At 40.7% G+C, this 21,560-nt stretch overlaps 1 protein-coding gene across 1 annotated transcript; it reads left to right on the forward strand.

Annotated features, from left to right (window-relative positions):
* The first annotated feature begins 19,364 nt into the window (after positions 1-19,364).
* LOC110266243 (uncharacterized) lies at positions 19,365-19,991 on the forward strand. Its single transcript, XM_021110506.1, has one exon. It carries the CDS (start codon positions 19,365-19,367, stop codon positions 19,989-19,991), a length of 627 nt encoding a protein of 208 aa, XP_020966165.1.
* The last annotated feature ends 1,569 nt before the right edge of the window (positions 19,992-21,560 follow it).

Consider the following 21,560-nt stretch of genomic DNA (forward strand, 5'->3'; position numbering starts at 1 on the left):
GACAAGAAGGTAAAGTGCTGGAAATATAAAGTGCAGAAAGTGTAAATAACCATAAGGTAAATAAAAGATAAAATAAGCATCGGGATCAAGAGATTTTGAATTTTCCGGATCATGTTCATTCTCATCTCTTCCTCAATCAAAGCATTCATTGATCTCTTGGCAATCTTAGGTGATTAGATCCGAATGTCTTGGCAATCCAATCTCTCTAGGCTTGAACAATTGCCCAATTTCTTGATCTAATTGCTCATGGGAAGAGATGAAGTACGATCACTGATTATACCACATGTTTTTCTAGATCAAAGTATTGGTAGGATTACATGTCACTATATCCATCCAACCCCCAACCCAGTCCAACATGAGAAAGCATTTCTAGCATGATTTCCTCATTCCTCTTTCAAGGTTCCGAGAAAATCCAAGTATGAATAATTTCTCTTTCGAGAAAATTGTTCAATTGGATGAAGATCGAAAGCTTTCAAGCAAATCAAGAGAAAAGAAAGAAGAAGAAGAAGAAGAAGAAGAAGAAGAAGGAAAACAATTTAATCCATCAAATAACAATAGAGCTCTCTTTCCCAATAGAAAGAGTTTGTAATTCATAAGAAAAATATTTACAAGTAAGAAAGTGGAAGAGAAGAGAATGGTGGAAAGGCAGAATGTATAAAGTATAGAAAAATAAAGATGAAGATTAAGAACTCAAAACTGGAAATGAAAGTTCAAGAATTCATAAATGAAAATTACAAACCATAAACTAAACTACTACTAAGGAAGAAAAGAAGAGAAAAGGAAGAAGAGTGTATGAGGGGAGGGGTCCGAAGACCCACTCCCCTTGGAGTGTGCCAATTCATAGAAGTTTGAATTGGTCTTCACTCTCTCCCCCTTCCTTAAATTCTTCGTTATTCCCCTCTTGTGTCTATGAAAACTAATGCCTATATATAGGCTTACAAACTGAAATGAAAGAGAAAATTACAATTAAATTAAAATTCCTAATCTAGCTGCTTCTTGTGCCTTGGATTGATTGATGTTAATGGGCTCTGCTTACTTGAAAGGTGAATGCATGATCAAGGCTTTTAGTGGTGTTGCCCATGTTGAAAAATGCTCCCAGGAAAGGAACGTTGGAGCTGGCGTTAACACACTAACGTTCCCACCAACGTTTTTCTGGTCACGCGTACGCGTGGGCGACGCGTACGCGTGACCCTTGTTGCTAGCGTTAGTATGAGCATTGGAGACAACGTTGGTATGCCAACGCTCTTTTCACGCGTGCGCGTGGGTGACGCACATGCGTGGCTTGTCAAGTTTTTCCTTCTCACACGTACGCGTGGGTGACGCGCACGCGTGACTTGTCAATTTTTCACTTCTCACGCTTACGCGTGGGTGACGTGAACGCTGACTTGTCATTTTTCACTTCTCATGCGTACGCTTGGGTGACGCGTACACGTCGATGCCGATTTTTCCATGGATTTTGTCGAGCACGTTGGAGGTAACGTTGGTTCACCAACGTTCCCACCAACATTGGTTCATCATTTTTCCATACCAACGTTGGTTCACCCCCAACATTCACCAACGTTCCCACCAACATTAGTTCTCCAATTTTGCCACCAACGTTGGTTCTACCTCCTCGCTTTCCTCTGCTTCTATTTTACCTATCATCAAACAAATAAATGCATCAAAGTAATATACAAGATGATCTTTATATACTAATTGAGCTAATAATACTCAAAAATTAAAACTTCACTTAGTGTGATCTATTTTATCATGTTTCCCTTGTATATTAGCTAAAATTCACCTATGCTTGAGATTTTGTTTTATGCAGAGATACTTCATGCCATTACTCATTTATTAACATAATTTGTATGAAAACTAAACTAAAATCTACTGAAATAACAACTAAAAATGGGCAATGATGCACCCGCATCATTGTGCATACGCACAACAACCCCAAATTCCCCTTTTTGTACGTACGTACGCACCCACGCATGCGTACGCACACTCATTTGCATCCTTTCTGTTGGGAGCGTGATGAATCCCAATTTTGTGGTTTATCTTGTGTTGATTTTAGGGGACTTTATCAACTTTTCTCACATTTATTCAATGAAATAGCATGGTTTTGTGAATTTCTCCTAATTTGTGCTTAAGAGTAAAAACATGCTTTTTTATGCCTTAAAATTGCTAATTTTAATTCACTTTAATTCCATTCGATGCCTTGATATATTTGTTAAGTGATTTCAGGATTAGAAGGCAAAGATTAGGTTAAAGGATTGAAGAAAATGCATGCAAAAATGGAGAATTCATGAAGAATTGAGGATTTGCTGAACTGAAGGCCACGCGCACGCGTCACTCACGCGTACGCGTGAGATGGAAATTCGCAAGTGATGCGCACGCGTCACCCACGCGTACACGTAACCAGAAAATCATCAAGCGACACGCACGCATCATCCACGCGCAAGCATGATGTTGGTCACGTGACTCACTTAAAGGCAAAATGCTGGGGGCAATTTCTGAGCTTAAGGAGGCCCAAATCCAACTCATTTCTGATGCTTTTGAACCCAAGGATGGCAAGGGATTGAGGGGGGAGAAGCCATAGTGTAGTTTTCACCATGTTGTAGGTAGAATTCTAAGGAGAGAAGCTGTCCATTCTCTCTAAAATTTAGGATAGTTTAGGTCAAATTCTTTTAGATTCAACTTTTAATTCTTGTTTTGATTTAGTTTTCCCTTTAATTTCTTGTTGTTACATCTTTATTCTTCCAGTTTTACTTGTCATTTCCTTCATTTTGTTGCTTTTATGTTTATGAACCTTTGTTAGATTTTAATTTCCTTTTAATGCAATTTTATGTTTTCATGTTCTTTTTACGTTAATCTTAGTTACTATTGTTGATTTCTTGCTTTTGTTAGTTATGGGTTTCATTAATTCTTGCATTTTGTGATGTTTACTTTTATTGCACAGTAGGTGTTTGATAGAATGTTCTCACTAGTTTTTGGGTAGTTTTCTTTACTCTTGGTCTAGGCTAAGGGGATTGAGTGACCTTGAGTCATTGGGTCTCAATGGATTGGTGATTTGAGAACCCTTAGTGGTCAATTTGATAACCATTGACTCTAGCCTACTACTAAGTCAATTAGTAGCTAGGTTAGGACTTATGGATTGATGTTGATCAAACCTATTTGACGTACTTAATGCATTGAGGTAGACATTATACTTATTTCAAGCATAGAAGTAGACTAAGTTGGTTGGTCCTTCATGATTATCAATGTATGGTTTGTAGACAAGGATGGTGATCTCAATCACCTATGTCTAGCCAAAAGTTCTTTCCTTTCTTTTATTAGTTCTTGTCATTTACTTCCTTGCTTTTATATTTTCTTTCCAATTATAAAATCAAACCCCCTTGCATCTTCACAGCCAATAATTGATCACTTCATTGCAATTTTCTGTGAGACGACTTGAGGTTTAAATACTTCAGTTAATTTTTATTGGGGTTTGTACTTGTGACAAAACCAAAATATTTTAAAATTTGATGTGAGAATTATTTGGTTGTTTAGAACTATGCTTACAACGAAGAATTTCCTTTTCTATAAGAGAAAATTCTAGACCGACATAATTCTCATCATCAGAGCGCTTGCATGCCCTTGTGCATATTTATCCCTGACATTTTTTCCCTCTGTGCGTACGCACACATTCGTGCACACGCACACATGATCCTTTAAAAAAAAAGAGTCTTCTGTGCATACGCACCCCACTGTGCGTGCGCACATTTCTTAATTCCCTCTCTGCTCGGAGTGTTCGCACATGTTTGTGCGGTACACACCTTCCATTTTCCACCTTGTGTGCGTATGCACACCTGGACGTGCGTATGTGATAAACCCATATTTCATGAGTTATTTTGTGCTTAGTTTGAGTGATTTATTCAATTCTTCACCCACTTATTCATATTAATTGCATGGTTTTACTTTCCCTTCCTTATTATGTGATGTATGTGAAAAACATGTTTCCAAAGCTTTAAAATTAATTATTTTAATTACCTTTATTTCCATTCGATGCCATGATTAGTGTGTTGAGTAGTTTCAGATCTTCTAAAGTAGGAATGACTTAAAGGATGGAAAGGAAACATACAAAAATGGGAGGAAAGCACGAAACGGAGCTTCTGAAGAAACTGGCATCCACGCGATCGCATGGACGAAGCGATCGCGTGCCAAGCGTGAATCAGCAGCGACGCGGCCGCATGACTGACGCGACCACGCGCCTTAAACAGAACGCACATGACGCGGTCGCATGACTGACGCGACCACGTGGCAAGAAAAGCTCCGAATGACGCGACCGCGTGACCCACGCGGACGCGTGACAGAGGCCACGCACCAGAAATTGCAGAAAACGCTCATAGCGAATTCTGAAGCCCTTTTTGGCCCAAATCCAAGTCCAGAAGGCATAGACCAGAGATTATGAAGTGGGGGAACGCATCCATTCGAGGAGAGCTCGCCAATTTTCACTTTCCATGATTTAGATTTAGTTTGAGAGGGAGATTCTCTCCTCTCTCTCTCTCTCTTAGGATTAGGATTAGGATTTAGGACTTCTCTTAGTTTTTAAGAGTAACTCTTGATCCAGGTTTAGCATTTACTTTAATTTATGTTTCTATGCTACTTTCACTTTAATGCTTTTATTCATATCTATAAATGTTGCCAACTTGACTTATGAACCCTTTCCATGTTATGATTTGAATTAATGATTATTTGAGGTATTTCAGTTATTGATTGCTTTCTCTTTAATTTGTGTTACCATTGCTTTCCATCTAAGGACATTTTTATTCCAGCAATTTTACTTTTTCCCCTTTTGGTCTTGGTTAAGAAATCAGTAACTCAACATTATCAAACTCAACATAACTGATAATCGTTATCTGGCTAATTGAACTGAACTTCAATAATCCCAACTTTTTCTTAGGAAATAACTAGGATTCGAAGGTCAAACTAATTAGTCCCTTGACTTTCCTTTGCTTTAGTAAAGGTTAACTAAGTGGAATTTAGATTCAACTTTCATTATTGTTGAGAGAGATAACTAAGTTGGACTTCCAATTTCTCTTACCTTGCCAAAAGTTGCTTTACAGTATTTACTTATTTCAATTGCCATCTACTTTACTTGTCATTTAAATCACTTGCTTCTCACATTCTAAACCACGATTACAACCTTTATAGCCAATAATAAGAACATACTTCCTTGCAGTTCCTTGAGAAGACGACCCGAGGTTTGAATACTTGGTTAACAATTTTAAAAGGGGTTTGTTACTTGTGACACCCAAAGAGGGATTTTTGTTGGTTTAGAGACTATATCTACAACACGACTATTTTTATGAACTTCTTTACTGGCAAAAATCACCAACGTCAAAATGGCGCCGTTGCCGGGGAACTGCTAACGTATGCCTTATTATTGGTTATTGTAAATATTTTTCTTTTACTTGTTTATTTATTTTTGTTTTTCCCTTTTATCTTCATTTGCTACCATGAATTCTCACCCCTCTCGCTTTGAGTTTGGTTCTAATTTTGTTGAAGGAAATAGAAGTTACAGCAGGAATATGCATCAAGGTCAGACCAATCAAGGATAGATAGAGCCAAGAGGATCTAATCAACCCTTTAAGCAGCAACATCCTCCGAGATATCCTAGACAAAGACCATTCTACCATGCATACCTAGCTGAAAGATATGGTGGACAACCTTGTAACTACCAACAAGCCCCACCCCGTGCATATAAACCATCCTTTCAACATAACCTCAAACCACCACACTCACGAGCTTCTCTTCACCATTCGCCACCATATGATCCTTCCTTACCCCAGTACCAATCCAATCACTCCCAATCACCACCACTTTCCTATGTATCATGCCCAAGTCCGGCAACCCGAGAAGCAGAGGTTCGCCTAAAGGAAACAGTAAATAAATTTCAAACAACCATTCGACAACTGGAGCAAGTAGTAATTCAATGGATTTCTAGGCGCTCAAATACACAAGGATCAGCCATATCCCCATGTGAATAGTCTAACGAAGAGCGTAACATAAAGGAGATACCAGAAACTCCTGTGGACAAGACAGAGAATGAATTCGTACTAGAACATGTAGAAGAAGCTGTCATTGTTCAAGAAGAAGAGTTGGTTGAAGATCTAGGAGATGCTGAACCTCCATGGGAATCCAGAACTGAGGAGAACTCCGTCAAGGACGCTACAGTTGATGCTAAGGAGGATATTGTACAATCTCCAAGGCAAGTTGTTTATGAAGAATCAGACGGAATAACCTAGGACACAAATTCCCTTGATGATGATAGTCACAAGTCTAGCTCTCTTAGTAATGAACTTGCATCCGCAAGTGAATTCTCTGAGATTGAAGAATCTTCCCCAGATGAATACGAAGATGATGCAGAGGTAGATTTCTCTCGACCTCCAATCTATGACTCGAGTGATGAGGAAGACATAGAGAACTTTGACCAGGATGATACTACATTTGAAGACTCTTGCAAGGAAGTGGAGAAATTCACAGAAGAACCCAAGGGAGAAGAACTTACAGAACCACCAGAAACACCTACCCTAAGGCCATTGCCACCTAATACAAGCTTCAAGTGGGTACAATCCTTAACCTTTAACTTTACTTATTCACTTGAATATGGTTTGCTTGAAACAGATGGCCAGCTTAGAGCTCTTTGCGGCTTTAAGAGTAAGAGGGAAATGGCTCGTACTCAGAGCTGGTACACAAGGTTCAATAAGGTTCCACGCTTCACCTCGAAGTACATGGATTGGTATCATGCTCAATTGCATGGATCATGGAGAACATTTGGTCACCATGGTGAAATTCTACTTTTTAAACCGCCCGGATGGAAACATATAGATCAAGACGGAGGCAGATTTAATAGCAAAGCTTGGGATCCTGGAATCTATTCTGACATTCGTCACCCCGGGAACCTGAAAATCTGTTTGAAGCTGCTCAGAAGCTTTACATGCCTAGTTTGGGACCCCGGAGGCTATTGGCATTCCAAGCACTAGTGGAGATTTCTGGATGAATTTAAACACAAGCCACCATAACAGGAAGCCCTTCCAATGTCCAACTTAAGGACTTTAACTAAAAGTGCTAGGTGGGAGACAACCCACCATGGTATAATCGTTCCTTTTGCAATTTTAATTTTATTTCGTTTTGTTTGTTTTTGAATTTTATTTTTTATTTTATTAAACCTGGAATCATGCATAGCATTCACATTAAGCATTGCATCCTGCATTCAGTTAAAAAAAATAAAAGGGAGATGCGCGACGCGACCGCATGCCCCATGCGATCGCGTCACATGGCGAACTACACTTCCCATGCGACCGCATCATCCACGCGATCGCGTGACCTGGAGATCGGCGTAATTATCCAATGTCCAGAAAGTTAGGCTGGAATCGTGCGGCCCTTGTGCGTTTTGCACAAATTGGCCCACGCGATCGCATGCCCCATGCGATCGTGTCACATACACAAAACCAATCCCACGCGACCGCGTGAGCGACGCGATCGCGTCGCATCGATTCCACAACACCCTCGAAGGAGACAGGGAGTTGCGCTGAAACGGTGCTAGAGTCGTGCGTTTAGCACAATTTCCAGCGACGCGATCGCGCGACCCACGCGATCGCGTCATCCCCTCTTCCACCCCTCTCATGCGATCGCGTGCCCCACGCAATCGCGTCACTCCCATTTTCACCCCAACCACACGACCGCGTGCCCCACACGGCCGCGTGGATTCAAAATATAACACCCCCTGTCACGCGAAACCCTACATTCGCGCAGCCCCCCCCCCCCCCCAATTCCTCTTCTCCCTCCCTTCTTCCCCAACCCTCAACCACCACCACCCAGCCACCACCGCGCCACCACCTAGACGCTGCCGCCACCTGCCCCCCTTCCTCCCTCCCCTTCTTTCTTCTTCTTTCTTCCTCTCTTTCCCCTTCTCCACCACTGCCCTCCGCGGATTACCACCCACCACCGCCGGCCATCCCAGCCGCACCACCCCCCCTCTCCCCTATCCAACCCCCTCCCCTATTCCACCCATTACCCCTCCCTTTCCCCTGACTGAACTGCCACGCTGCAGCCTCCACGCCGCCGTGCCCACCACCGCGCCGGACGTTGTCGCCGTCACCACCCAGCCGCTTTTCTGCCCCGTTCTACTTCTTTTGCCTTCCAGGTTCCGCAGCATGCAATCCCTTTTATCCGTTCGTAGTTCTTCTTCATTTTTTTCCGTTTCTGTTCATAATTAGGATAGATAGATATGCATGCTGTAGTGGATTTTTAGGTTGTTAGGTAGCTTAGGCTGTGGTTAGTGGATTTAGGTCTGTTTAATTGCACCGTTCTTGTTTATTGCTCTATGTTTTTGCAATCCTGATGCTGTTATGATATTAGTTCATATGCTGTAATTTCTTAATTCCTGCTGCTCTTTATTCTGTTTTTCATGTTTATATTCATTATATGTAAATTGCAAGCTTCAATTTTAATTCATATGAACTATTTGATTGCTGTTTATTTTTCGGGACAATCCAATTTTAGCCGGAATGCTGCCCAAATTCTTTGTGAATTATTTTCATTCATGTTTTGGTTTGGCAATCTGAACTCTGTTGTCCTCTGCTTTCCCCACACCATTTCATGAATGCTATGGCAGACTTTCTTATCCTCTTTGATTTCCTGGTTTATAAACTGCATCTGTGATATTCTGATTCCAATTCTTGCTTTCTTTATATCTGTTCGAATCAACATCTACTTGTTTTTTCTTGTTTGGTTATGAGTCACTATAGTTCCTACCTGTGAATCCTTGTTACATGAAATATTTTCTTTATGCCACTTACCTTAACCCACATTTTACTGCTTTACTAATTTTAATTTACTAACTCCTCTTTCAACTTCTAACCATACTAACCTTTTCAAAAATCTCTTTTCTGATTTTTTTCACTTTCCTCTAACTTTCTAACCATGGCATAATGACAATTTTTCTATTTAACTTGAATTCTAATACATTTTGGATTGTAAATTCTTCCTTTCCAAATTTTAAACTACTAAACAATCCTTAATGCACATTTACTTGACTCATTTACCTCATTCTAATTCTCCTTTGCCGCTTTGAGTTTTCTTTGTTTAATTGCCTATTTGCTTCCCTATTTTTATCCATATCCTGGTTTCTCATTTTTCAGGATGTCTACCTCACAAAGGAAAGGAAAAGGCAAGGCTAATGGCAAGCGCAAGAGAGGATTTTCTCCCAGTCCATCATTGCCCTCATGCATGATTCCTCATGGCGGGAGAAGAACTTTACACAGCAGGAAAAAGCTGACCAGCTGCTCCCTGCAAATGATCCAATAAAATTTGCAAACCGGTACTGTGAGCTGAAGTATCCGGCATTTGCAAACTCCAGGAATCTACACCTGGAGAGAACTCTGAAGATCCCAGAAGCACTCCAGCAGTACACCACTGAGCAAATCAAGCAAAGAGGCTGGTTCTTTCTGGAGAGAACACTGACAGAGGTCAATGCATCTTGGGTCCGGGAATTCTACTGCAACTACTACATCACCACCCTAGATGCAGTGAACCTGAGAGGAAAGCAGATTCTGGTCACTGAGGAGGCCATAGAGGACATTCTCCAGCTCCCATCCAAGTCCGATCAGCCTGATGGTTATTCAAAGGCTGAGGAGGACATGCGCCTGATGCAGTTTGATTGGGATGCTGTAAAGGCACGGATAGCTCCCGACCCGACTGTTCCTTGGGAGATGGGTCAGGACACCACCATGCCTAGAGGGATCAAGAGGGCGTACTTAAATGATGAGGCTCAGTTATGGCACCAGATCTTGAGCAATTATGTGATGCCGAGTACTCATGAGACGAAGATCCCAGCTGCTATGATCACCCTCCTATGGTGTGTGCTGGAGGGTAAGGACCTTTATCTACCACGCTTCATCCGGCATTATATGGCCAGAGTTCATGTCTGAGGCACCCTCCCTTTTTCGTATCTGGTTACACAGCTAGGCCGTCGAGCTGACGTGCCATGGGAGGATGCCGATGAGAGACCACCAGCGGCGGACTGCAGGAAGATCATTCCTCACAGCAGGAACTTCCTAGCTTTGGGCTACAGACCACCACCCTTCACTGCTACTGATGAGACAGCCCCACCGTCTGCTGGACCCTCTTCATCCACAGCTACCACTGCTGCCCCTTCTGCTACCACTACACCTCCACCTGCCTCTGAGCCCATATACCGCCTCGTGCACCGCCTATTCCGCCAGCTTGATCAGATGGAGCGCCGTAACCGGCGCCGGTATGAGAGATTGGAGTGTCGCAGCCAGCGACGCTATTCGCATCTGAAGCTGATGATCCGCCAAGGTGGTGACATCCCCTCAGAGCCCGACACACCATCAGAGCCATCAGAGGAGGAGGAGGAGGAGACTCACTTCCAAGAGGAGACCCATCAGCAGGCAGCCACAGAACAGGCTGCCCCACATCAGGAGGTTACGCATCAGATAGAGGCTGTAGATCCGGAGATCCCGATCCAGTCAGCACCGCCTCTACAGCAGCTAGACCCTCAGCCCACCACCACCACAGAGCCTCCAGCTACCATCCCTACCAGTGATGATACCCCTTTACACCCGGCTTGACTGAGCATCAGGGACGATGCTTCATTTTAAGTGTGGGGAGGTCGCCATCTCTAGCATTTTATTTTGGTGAACCACTACATCTCTTTTTTCTTTTATTTTGGATATTTTTCTGTATTTTTCTTTTTTTCTGAGTACTTATACATTGCTGCTTTTATGTATTTTTACTCTATTTTTGCATTTTACATTTTTTTAGTTCATATTTTTAGTTATTTAGTTTAGTTGGCAATTCTGACTTATTAGTGGATTCATTAGTATAGTTTACCCTTTTTAGCATAAGATAGCATAGTTTAAATTGAAAAATATAAAAAGGAAGTAAACTAGGAAATTGAACATAACAGATTTAAATCCATAAACCTTGTATATATAGCATTACATCATATAGTTAAGTTGACAACATTTCATCATGGAGGAACATCAAAACTTTAAAGGCTACCCTAAATAATTTTTTTATGAGAATAATGGGAATTTTTAACTAAACCTGCATAACATATATGAATGATATATGATGCTTGAGTTAGAGAACACACAGCCTGTGAGTCTTGAGCTTAATTGTATGGTTGCATTCAAATCATAATTTCATTCCTGTGTGTTTCGTTTCTTTTTATTCTGATGTTCTTTACTTTGCTTTAATCTATATGTCCAATTATAGAATATAGATACATGCCAAAAGAATGATTGAGGCCATCATTTGATTTTAGCTCACTTACCCCAAAATAACCTACCTTTCACATCACCCTTGTTAGCCCCCTTGAGCCTTTAAAATCCCTTTTATTCTATTTAGCCACACTACTAGCCTTAAGCAAAAAAATAAAATAAAATCCCAAGTTGAATCCTTGGTTAGCTTAAGATAGAAAATTATAAATAGATTAAAATGTGGGAAACCTATTGGGAACATGGATGATAGAAACAAAAGGGTAGAAAAGTTAAAAGAAATAAAATAAAATTTGGGAAGCATGCTCATGAGAAATCAAAGTGATTCAATTACCATGTGCATTAAAAAAAGTTATTTTTCAGCATTCAATAAAAGGGGATACAAAAAAATTTCCCAATGCAAAATAAAAGCAATGCACATGGGATAAAAACAAAAAATTGAAACATGAGCATGTAACAACAAGTGGGATAATATGGGAAAATTGGTAAAGAAGTTTTGTTCTACTAAATATGTTAGGTGAGATCTTAGTCTAATTAAGGATTCACTTATTAGCTCACTTAGCCTTATACATATATCCTTACCTTTACCTTGACCCCATTACAACCTTAATTAAAGACCTCATGACTTTTGGTATGACTATACTCTATAATTGTTGATTGGTTAGATGAAGAACAAAGTTATAGAAAGTAAGAATAAAAAGAAAAGTAGAGTGAATAAACCCAATAAACACTGAGTGACTAGAGGGTAAACACAAAATCCAGTGAGGGTTCAATAGCTCATCAACATATATCTGTGCTTAATTTACTAATTGTTTTGTAAAGTTTGTACAATATTTTTATTTCCCATCTCATTTGCTAAAATGCTTTATTATTTAAGGGTTGACTATATATATATATATATATGACTCCTTGAGAATGTGAATTAACTTGACTACATGTAAGCTTTATGCATGAGTAAATAAATTGGAATTGCATGACTCATTTAGGTAGATGCATTTAGAATAGGTTGCATTGCATAACATTCCACCACTTTTACCTTACCTTATTCTTTACCTTGGATTTAGCATGAGGACATGCTATTGTTTAAGTGTGGGGAGGTTGATAAACTCATATTTCATGAGTTATTTTGTGCTTAGTTTGAGTGATTTATTCAATCCTTCACCCACTTATTCATATTAATTGCATGGTTTTACTTTCCCTTCCTTATTATGTGATGTATGTGAAAAACATGTTTCCTAAGCTTTAAAATTAATTATTTTAATTACCTTTATTTCCATTTGATGCCGTGATTAGTGTGTTGAGTAGTTTCAGATCTTCTAAGGTAGGAATGACTTAAAGGATGGAAAGGAAACATACAAAAATGGGAGGAAAGCACAAAACGGAGCTTCTGAAGAAACTGGCATCCACGCGATCGCATGGACGAAGCAATCGCGTGCCAAGTGTGAATCAGCAGCGATGCGGCCGCATGACTGACGCGAACGCGCGCCTTAAGCAGAACGCACATGACGCGGTTGCATGACTGACGCGACCGCGTGGCAAGAAAAGCTCCAATGACGCGATCGCGTGACCCACGCGGTCGCGTGACAGAGGCCACGCACCAGAAATTGCAGAAAACACTCATAGCGAATTTTGAAGCCCTTTTTGGCCCAAATCCAAGTCCAGAAGGCATAGACCAGAGGTTATAAAGTGGGGGAACGCATCCATTCGAGGAGAGCTCGCCAATTTTCACTTTCCATGATTTAGATTTAGTTTGAGAAGGAGATTCTCTCCTCTCTCTCTCTCTTAGGATTAGGATTAGGATTTAGGACTTCTCTTAGTTTTTAAGAGTAACTCTCGATCCAGGTTTAGCATTTACTTTAATTTATGTTTCTATTCTACTTTCACTTTAATGCTTTTATTCGTATCTATAAATGTTGCCAACTTGACTTATGAACCCTTTCCATGTTATGATTTGAATTAATGATTATTTGAGGTATTTCAGTTATTGATTGCTTTCTCTTTAATTTGTGTTACCATTGCTTTCCATCTAAGGACATTTTTATTCCAGCAATTTTACTTTTTTCACTTTTGGTCTTGGTTAAGAAATCAGTAACTCAACATTATCAAACTCAACATAACTGATAATCGTTATCTTGCTAATTGAACTGAACTTCAATAATCCCAACTTTTTCTTAGGAAATAACTAGGATTCAAAGGTCAAACTAATTAGTCCCTTCACTTTCCTTTGCTTTAGTAAAGGTTAACTAAGTGGAATTTAGATTCAACTTTCATTATTGTTGAGAGAGATAACTAAGTTGGACTTCCAATTTCTCTTACCTTGCCAAAACTTGCTTTACAGTATTTACTTATTTCAATTGCCATCTACTTTACTTGTCATTTAAACCACTTGCTTCTCACATTCTAAACCCCGATTACAACCTTTATAGCCAATAATAAGAACATACCTCCTTGCAGTTCCTTGAGAAGACGACCCGAGGTTTGAATACTCGGTTAACAGTTTTAAAAGGGGTTTGTTACCTGTGACACCCAAAACGTTTGTACGAAAAAATTTTTGTTGGTTTAGAGACTATATCTACAACACGACTGTTTTTATGAACTTCTTTACTGGCAAAAATCACCAACGTCAGTATGCACAAGTGCTATTTTGGGCAACATTTTCATGCACTTTGAGTGAAGCCCTAATGCACTTCAGTCCCCTCCATCTCTCTTTTTTCTTGCTTTTCCCTTGTTTTTCTACTTATTTTACTTATTTTTCAATGCACCTCATTTTGATTTTAGTAATTATATTAGTTTTGGTTTAGTTGTTTGTTAATTAAATAAGTTACAAGTGTTTGCTTGATGTTGATTGGGTTGCTTCTTGCTTGAATCTTGGTTTAATTTTTGATGAATATGTGCACCGAGCATTAAGTCTTTGTTTGATTGCCTAAATATACACCAGTGAGGGTGTTGGATATATATAAAATTATGATTTATGTTGAGTATAACTCGAGTTGGGGATGCACGACAGAGGGGCAGTCCAATGGTTAGCTACCAGGACTTATCGGGTTGGCTTTATAACCGACAGATGAGACTCATTAGCCACTAGGACAGGCATGCATCATATGCATTATATGTGAACTGATATGAATGCCTAATTGCTTGCATCATTACTTGCTAATTGCCTAATTGCCTTTCTTGCTTCCTACTTGTGCATCTCTTTGTTTGATATACTTGTGTTTGTATCTCTATTACTGTTGGCGGTTGGGAGGTTTGCAGGATTTGGAAAGGGGATATTTAGTTAGAATTGAAGATCCTTAAGTTAGTTGCCTACTTTTACATTTCTCATGGTTTAGTTATATTTATATGCTTTGATTATAACTTAGGAGTTCTAGGATTGCCTTCGGCATTCCCAAGACATTACATGTTAGATATTTGGGCACTGTTACCATGCTGAGAACCTCCGGTTCTCACCCATGCAGATTTTGTGGTTTTCAGATGCAGAATGTGATGCTCCTCGCTAAGGCATGCTGGAGACTTCCTTTTGGCGGAGATCCTTAGCTTTTGGAATTTTATTTTGGTCATTATATACCTGTTTAGATACTATATTCTCCACTTTATATGTATTTTCTATTAACTCCTCTTAGAAGTTATTTTGGAGAAACAAGTTTCGCATTTTGTCTTTTGGGTTCTTTTGGGCAATTCCTTTATATATGTATATACATACTTATATGCTCGAACCGGTTATCTTCGCAAGCCGGGTCCCGAGTCTTGATATATGTATTTTGGCACAGTTTTGTATATCTCTTAGCGTCAGATTACTTTTTTTGTTTCATTTACACCATCGATCAGAGTGTTGCACATTTTGATTTAACGGTTTTGATTTACCCATTTTTCTTCAAAGGCTCCTAGTTATAAACATCTCTATAATACTATATGTACTAAATTTCATTTTAAAGGTCGTAATACTTCGTCACCTCTGTTTTATGACTTAAGCATAAGACTCTGTGTGGTAGGGTGTTACATTATGGTATCAGTGCAGTTCGTTCCTGTAGAGCCTGAGGGACGGACTAACTATGCTTCTGTGCATTCTCTGTATTTGTGTTTCTGTGCTATTAGGATATCTGACTGATATAACTGGCATAAACATTCATGAGCATGCATTTGGGACTTTGAGCATTAGACTTCCGATATTTGAGACTGATCAACTTGATATCGATTGTTTGGTGTGTATAGGAAGCAGATGGCGCTTCGTTGACGCGATCGGAGCCGTGGGAGAGGACGTGCCGGTACTCATGGGCCAAAAACTAACCCGAACGACCTCGTGAATTTCATGGCTGCATTGCAGAACATGGCTGCTGCTATGCAGGCCACCGCTGAGGCACTTGGGCAGCAGATGAACAACAATAATCATAATCATGAGGGAAATGGCAGAAATGGGACTCAAGGTCCAATGACATTAGCGACCTTCTTAAAGGTCAATCCACCGAAGTTCAAGGGGACTACCAATCCAACTGAGGCTGACACTTGGTTTCAAGCTGTGGAGCAAGCACTGCAGGCGCAGTTGGTACCTGAGGAACAGTGCGTCGAGTTTGCCACTTATCTGCTCAATGGGGAAGCGTCACATCGGTGGCAGGGAACCCGACGTCTCATACAGCAGGGCGATGACCCTATCACCTGGGATACCTTCCAGGAGGAATTCTACAAGAAGTATTTTCTGAATTCTGCTAGGACAGCCAAAGAACTGGAGTTACTGTAGCTGAAGCAGGGGACTATGTCTGTATCCGAGTATACAAATAAGTTTGAGGAGCTGTTTAGATTCTCCCGTATGTGTCAAGGAGCTCCAGAAGACTTTGAGGAGTGGAAAATGCATCAAGTATGAAGGAGGACTCTGAAGCGACATCTATAGTTCCGTAGGGCCTATGGAGATCAGGACTTTCTCTGAGTTAGTAAACAAGAACAGAGTTGCCGAAGAATGTGTGAAGAAGGCAGCTGCAAAAAGAGAAAGCCAGAGGGGATCATTCCCACTGAACCGAGGGAAGAGTTTTTCTCCTAGAGGTCCGTCCTTTAAGCGGGGAGGTTTTGCACCACAGAGGACTCAAGGTCAGAATAGCTTCAGAAGGCCCAACAACAACAACATTGCTCTGGGGAGAAGATTCGGGAAGCAGCCCCTGAATGAGCAAGCTTGTGCTAGATATGGGAGTTACCATTCTGGTGTTCCGTGCAAGGTTGGATGGGGGTTGTGTTACTCATGTGGGAAGCCAGGGCATAAAGCCTCAAACTGTCCAGAGAAGCAGAGACAGGCTACTGAGAGAGCACAGCAGCCTGGATGGGTGTTTACTACTTCAGCTATAGGTGTCGAGCGGTCTGAGGCACTTATCAGAGGTAAATGTGAAATGGCCGGTCAGATTTTGAATGCCTTGTTTGACTCTGGTGCATCCCATTCATTCATTGCATTTGAGAAGGCTAGTGAGTTAGGATTAAAAATTGTGGTGTTGGGTTATGACCTAAAGGTATATAATGCCATCCATGAAGCCATGGTAACTAGGCTCGGATGTCCGCAAGTTTCCTTTAGGGTCAAGCAGCGTGACTTTGTACATGATTTTATTTGTTTGCCGATGATCGGTCTTGATCTTATCTTGGGGTTGGACTGGCTGTTTAAGAACCACGCTCTGCTCAACTATTCTGCAAAGTTAGTGTACTTTATGCCGGAAGATACAGAAGGGCTAGTGGTGGTAAATAACTATTACTTGAATTCTATGGTAGCGTATTATTCTGTTGCTGAATGTCAGGATATTTTGTTGTTAACCGCCAGAGTCTCGGGTGATGATCAAATCTTGGAGCAGATTCCAGTTGTGTGTGAGTTTTCGGAGGTATTTCCCGACGATATTTGATGAATTCCCACCAAACCGAGAGGTCGAGTTTGCTATTGAGTTGGTACCTGGAACAGGGCCAATCTCGATTGCCCCTTACCAAATATCGCCTTTAGAAATGGTCGAGCTCAAGTTTCAGCTAGAGGATCTATTGGGTAAGAACTTTATCTGCCCAAGTGTTTCTCTGTGGGGAGTGCCGGTGTTATTGGTGAAGAAGAAAGATGGGAGTATGCGGCTTTGTGTGGATTACAGGCAACTGAACAAGGTCATAATAAAGAATAAGTATCCGCTGCCGAGAATTGACGATCTCATGGATCAGTTATAAGGAGTCGAAGTTTTCTCCAAGATCAATTTGCGATCTGATTACCATCGGATAAGAGTGAGAGAAGAGGACATCCCTAAGACCGCTTTCAGGACTCATTATGGTTGTTACGAGTACACTGTAATGTCTTTTGGACTGACAAACTCTCCTACAGTGTTTATGGACTATATGAATAGGATTTTTCATCCGTTTCTGGATAAATTCGTTGTTGTCTTCATTGATGACATACTGGTTTATTCCAAGACTAGAGAAGAGCATGCAGAACACTTGAGAACCATGTTGCAGATACTAATGGAAAAGAAACTCTATGCAAAACTATCAAAATGTGAGTTCTGGAAGAGTGAGGTAAAATTTCTGGGTCACGTAATGAGTAAATAGGGGATAGCAGTAGATCCTGCCAAGGTGGAAGCAATGATGGAGTGGAAGTGACCGACCTCAATTACTGAGATAAGGAGTTTTCTGGTATTAGCTGGCTACTATCGGATGTTCATCATGAGTTTCTCGCAATTGGCTTTGCCGTTGACAAAGTTAACCCGCAAGGATGCGCCATTCGTTTGGACTTTTGAGTGTGAAGAGAGCTTTCAAGCGTTGAAACAAAAGTTGACTACCGCACCTGTGTTGGTGTTACCTGAACCGAATGAGCCGTTCGAGGTGTATTGTGTTGCCTTACTAAAGGGCTTGGGATGCATGCTGATGCAGCACCGGAATGTGCTGGCTTATGCCTCACGACAATTGAGACCTCACAAAGTCAATTATCCAACGCACGACTTGGAGCTTGCTGCGGTTGTGTTTCTACTAAAGGTGTGGAGACATCACCTCTATGGGGTTAAGTTCTGAGTCTTCTTTGATCACAAGATTTTGAAATACCTCTTTGATCAGAAAGAGCTCAATATGTGACAGAGGAGGTGGACGAAGTTATTGAAGGACTATGACTTTAAGTTGGATTACCATCCGGGAAAAGCAAATGTTGTGGCGGATGCACTAAGTCAGAAATCGCTTTCTGCCGCTTGGATGATGCTTCGAGAAGAGGAGTTGCTCAGGGCATTCGAGAGTTTGAAGATTTGTGTTTGGAAAGTGTCTGGAACCTTGTGTTTGAGCCAATTACAGATCTCAAGTGACTTTAAATCTGAACTTCTAAAGGCTCATCAAAACGATAACGTATTGCCGAAGGTGTTGCCAACTATTGAGAAAGGGAAGCAGTGGAGAGTGTCAGAGGATCAAGATGGGCTGTGCAGATTTAAGGGTAGGATCATTGTGCCAGATGTTGGGACTCTGCGGCAAGACATATTAAGGGAAGCGCACAAAAGCAAATTTTCTATCCACCCTGGGAGTACTAAGATGTACCATGACTTAAAGGCTACGTTCTGGTGGCCTGGTATGAAGAATGATGTGGTAGAATATGTCTCAAAGTACTTAACTTGTCAAAAGGTAAAGATTGAACATCAGAGACCTTCTGGGACGTTACAACCTTTAAAAATCCCGCAATGGAAGTGGGAGAGCATTCCGATGGATTTTGTATCGGGACTGCCGAGGACTAGGACCGGTTTTGATGCTATTTGGGTAATTGTAGACTGACTGACGAAGTCGGCTCACTTTTTACCCATTTGGATGAACTATACTCTTGAGGAGTTAGCGTGCCTATATATCAAGGAGATTGTGAGGCTTCATGGTGTGCCTATGACTATAATTTCTGACAAGGATCCCCATTTTACTTCGAGGTTCTTGGGTACATTTCAGAAAGTTTTTGGAACCCGTTTGAGCTTAAGTATAGCTTACCATCCTCAAACGGATGGACATTCTTAGAGAAGAATTCAAACCCTAGAAGATATGTTGAGGGCATGTGTTTTGGACCAGCCGGCGAGCTGGGATCAGTATATGTTGCTAGTGGAGTTTGCGTACAATAACAGCTACCATGCGAGTATCAGAATGGCTCCATATGAGGCTCTTTGTAGGAAAAAATGCCAATCTCTGCTATGCTGGTATGAAGCCGGGGAAAAGAGCCTGTTGGGGACTGAGATGATAGTCAAAACCACTGAACAAGTTAAGAAAATCAGAGATAGGATGCTCACTACTCAGAGTCGTCAGAAGAGTTACGCAGATCAAAGGCGGAAGCCCTTAGAGTTTGAGGAAGGAGACCATGCTTTCCTTAAGGTTACTTCGACAACAAGAATAGGTAGATCGATTAAGACAAAGAAACTAAATCCTCGATACATCGGTCCGTTTCAGATTCTTGAGAGGGTTGGACCGGTGGCGTATCGAATGGCTCTACCACCTTACCTTTCGAACCTGCATGATGTATTTCATGTGTCGCAGCTTCGGAAGTATACTCCTGATGCTAGTCATGTGTTAGAACCAGAATCGGTTCAATTAAGGGAAGATTTGACTCTGCCGGTGACTCCGGTCAAGATTGATGACACAAGTTTTAAGAAGTTGCGTGGAAAAGAGGTTTCATTAGTGAAAGTGGCATGGAGTCGAGCCAGTGTTGAGGAGTACACCTGGGAGCTTGAGTCAGAAATGCGAGCAGACTACCCACACCTGTTCCCAGGTAACTAAATTCGAATTTTGTGGGCAAAATTCCCATTTAGGTGAGTAGAATGTAAAATCTGGTTAATTAATGGCTAATTAACCCATAAATTAAAATATATTCTAGAAAGTGAGAAATGAGGTTTTTATGGTTTAATGTGATAGAGAAAATTAAAACGAGAATTTCGACACCAATTTTAAAGAAATCGGCTCAAGATTGGGCCGAATGGGCCAAATCGGGCCAACTGGACCCAAATGGGCCCAGGGGCCCAGCCAAGCCTCACTAATTAATGAGAGCTCAGCTCTCTTCTCTTCAAAACAACGCACACACACTGTAAAAAGAAAGGGAAAGGGGGAAAATTAAAAACCCTTGTTCCAATTTCACCTCCAAACTTCCATTGATCATAACATTTGATCCGGAGCTCCGATTAACACACTGTTTACGGCCACGTGACTGCAGCATCGAGCTCTACAAAACCAACACAAGGAATCTTGAGGAAAGCTACATTTTCTTCTTCGAACTCCAGCCCTTAGTTTCGAGTTTCATGGGCAAAAATGTTGAGATTTTGAGCTCCTTTGTGTTATAGGATCAAATTAACTTGAAGAGAAGGCTTGTTCTTGCTCCCTTGGTCCTTGGGTAAGGTGAGATTCTTAACCCTAAGCTAAAGACTTGAGATTTTGTGATTTAGTGATTAAGTTATTGTGTTTGGGTGTGATATTATGGCTTAGGCATTGTATATGTGTGTTTCGGAGCTTGATTGGTGATTTTGGAAAGCTTTGGTGTGGAATCCCAAGCTTGGAAATCTGTTGGTGAGATTTTGGAGACCTTGGAAGTTGAATTTGAGAGTGTTCCGGGTGGAATGGGAATCGGTCAAGGTATGATTTTGGTTTCCTATATCTAAAATATAATGTCGTTGTGAAAACGTAGGCTAGTGGCCTTAGAATAGGGTTTTGAAATAATGAGGTAGTTGATGAATGATGTAATTTGTGTTGTTGTGCATAAACTTAGTTGATTGTGACATGTTGATATATTTGATGAATGAATTAGATTGAGATGGATATACGGGTTGATATGTTTAATTGATGAAAAGGTTGAAGCTCTTGTTGATGAGCATATTTTTGGAGTTTGATATTGATATGTGAAAATATATTGTTATTGATGGAATTGATTAGTGTTTTGGAAATTGAGAGAGGGAAGGTTGAATATTGAATTGATTTATGGAATGTTGATTATGATGTGAGATTTGGCTAAATATGGTGGCATTGGTGGGTTGATGATTAAAAAGGGGTTTGAAAATGATTGATGTTGGAATGGTTGAGTTATTGGTTGATTTTGTATGGGTTAGTAAATGTATGTTTGAAAATGGGGAGTTTAAAAGTTGTGGTAAAAGTAGAATTTTGATGAACTTCAACGGATCATATCTTGAGCAATTTTTTTCAGAATTTGATGATTCTTATATCAATTGAAAGATAATTTCATAAGCTTTAAAATGGTTTAAATTTGATTGAAATCTGAATATTGCGAAAGGAGATATGATCGTTGGAAGTTTTGGTAAAAAATATGAATTCTGCAGATTCTGCAGAATTTGTGAGTTCTGA

The sequence above is a fragment of the Arachis ipaensis genome, chromosome B1 (assembly GCF_059453495.1).
Source record: "Arachis ipaensis isolate K30076 ecotype BB chromosome B1, ASM5945349v1, whole genome shotgun sequence".
NCBI lineage: Eukaryota > Viridiplantae > Streptophyta > Magnoliopsida > Fabales > Fabaceae > Arachis > Arachis ipaensis.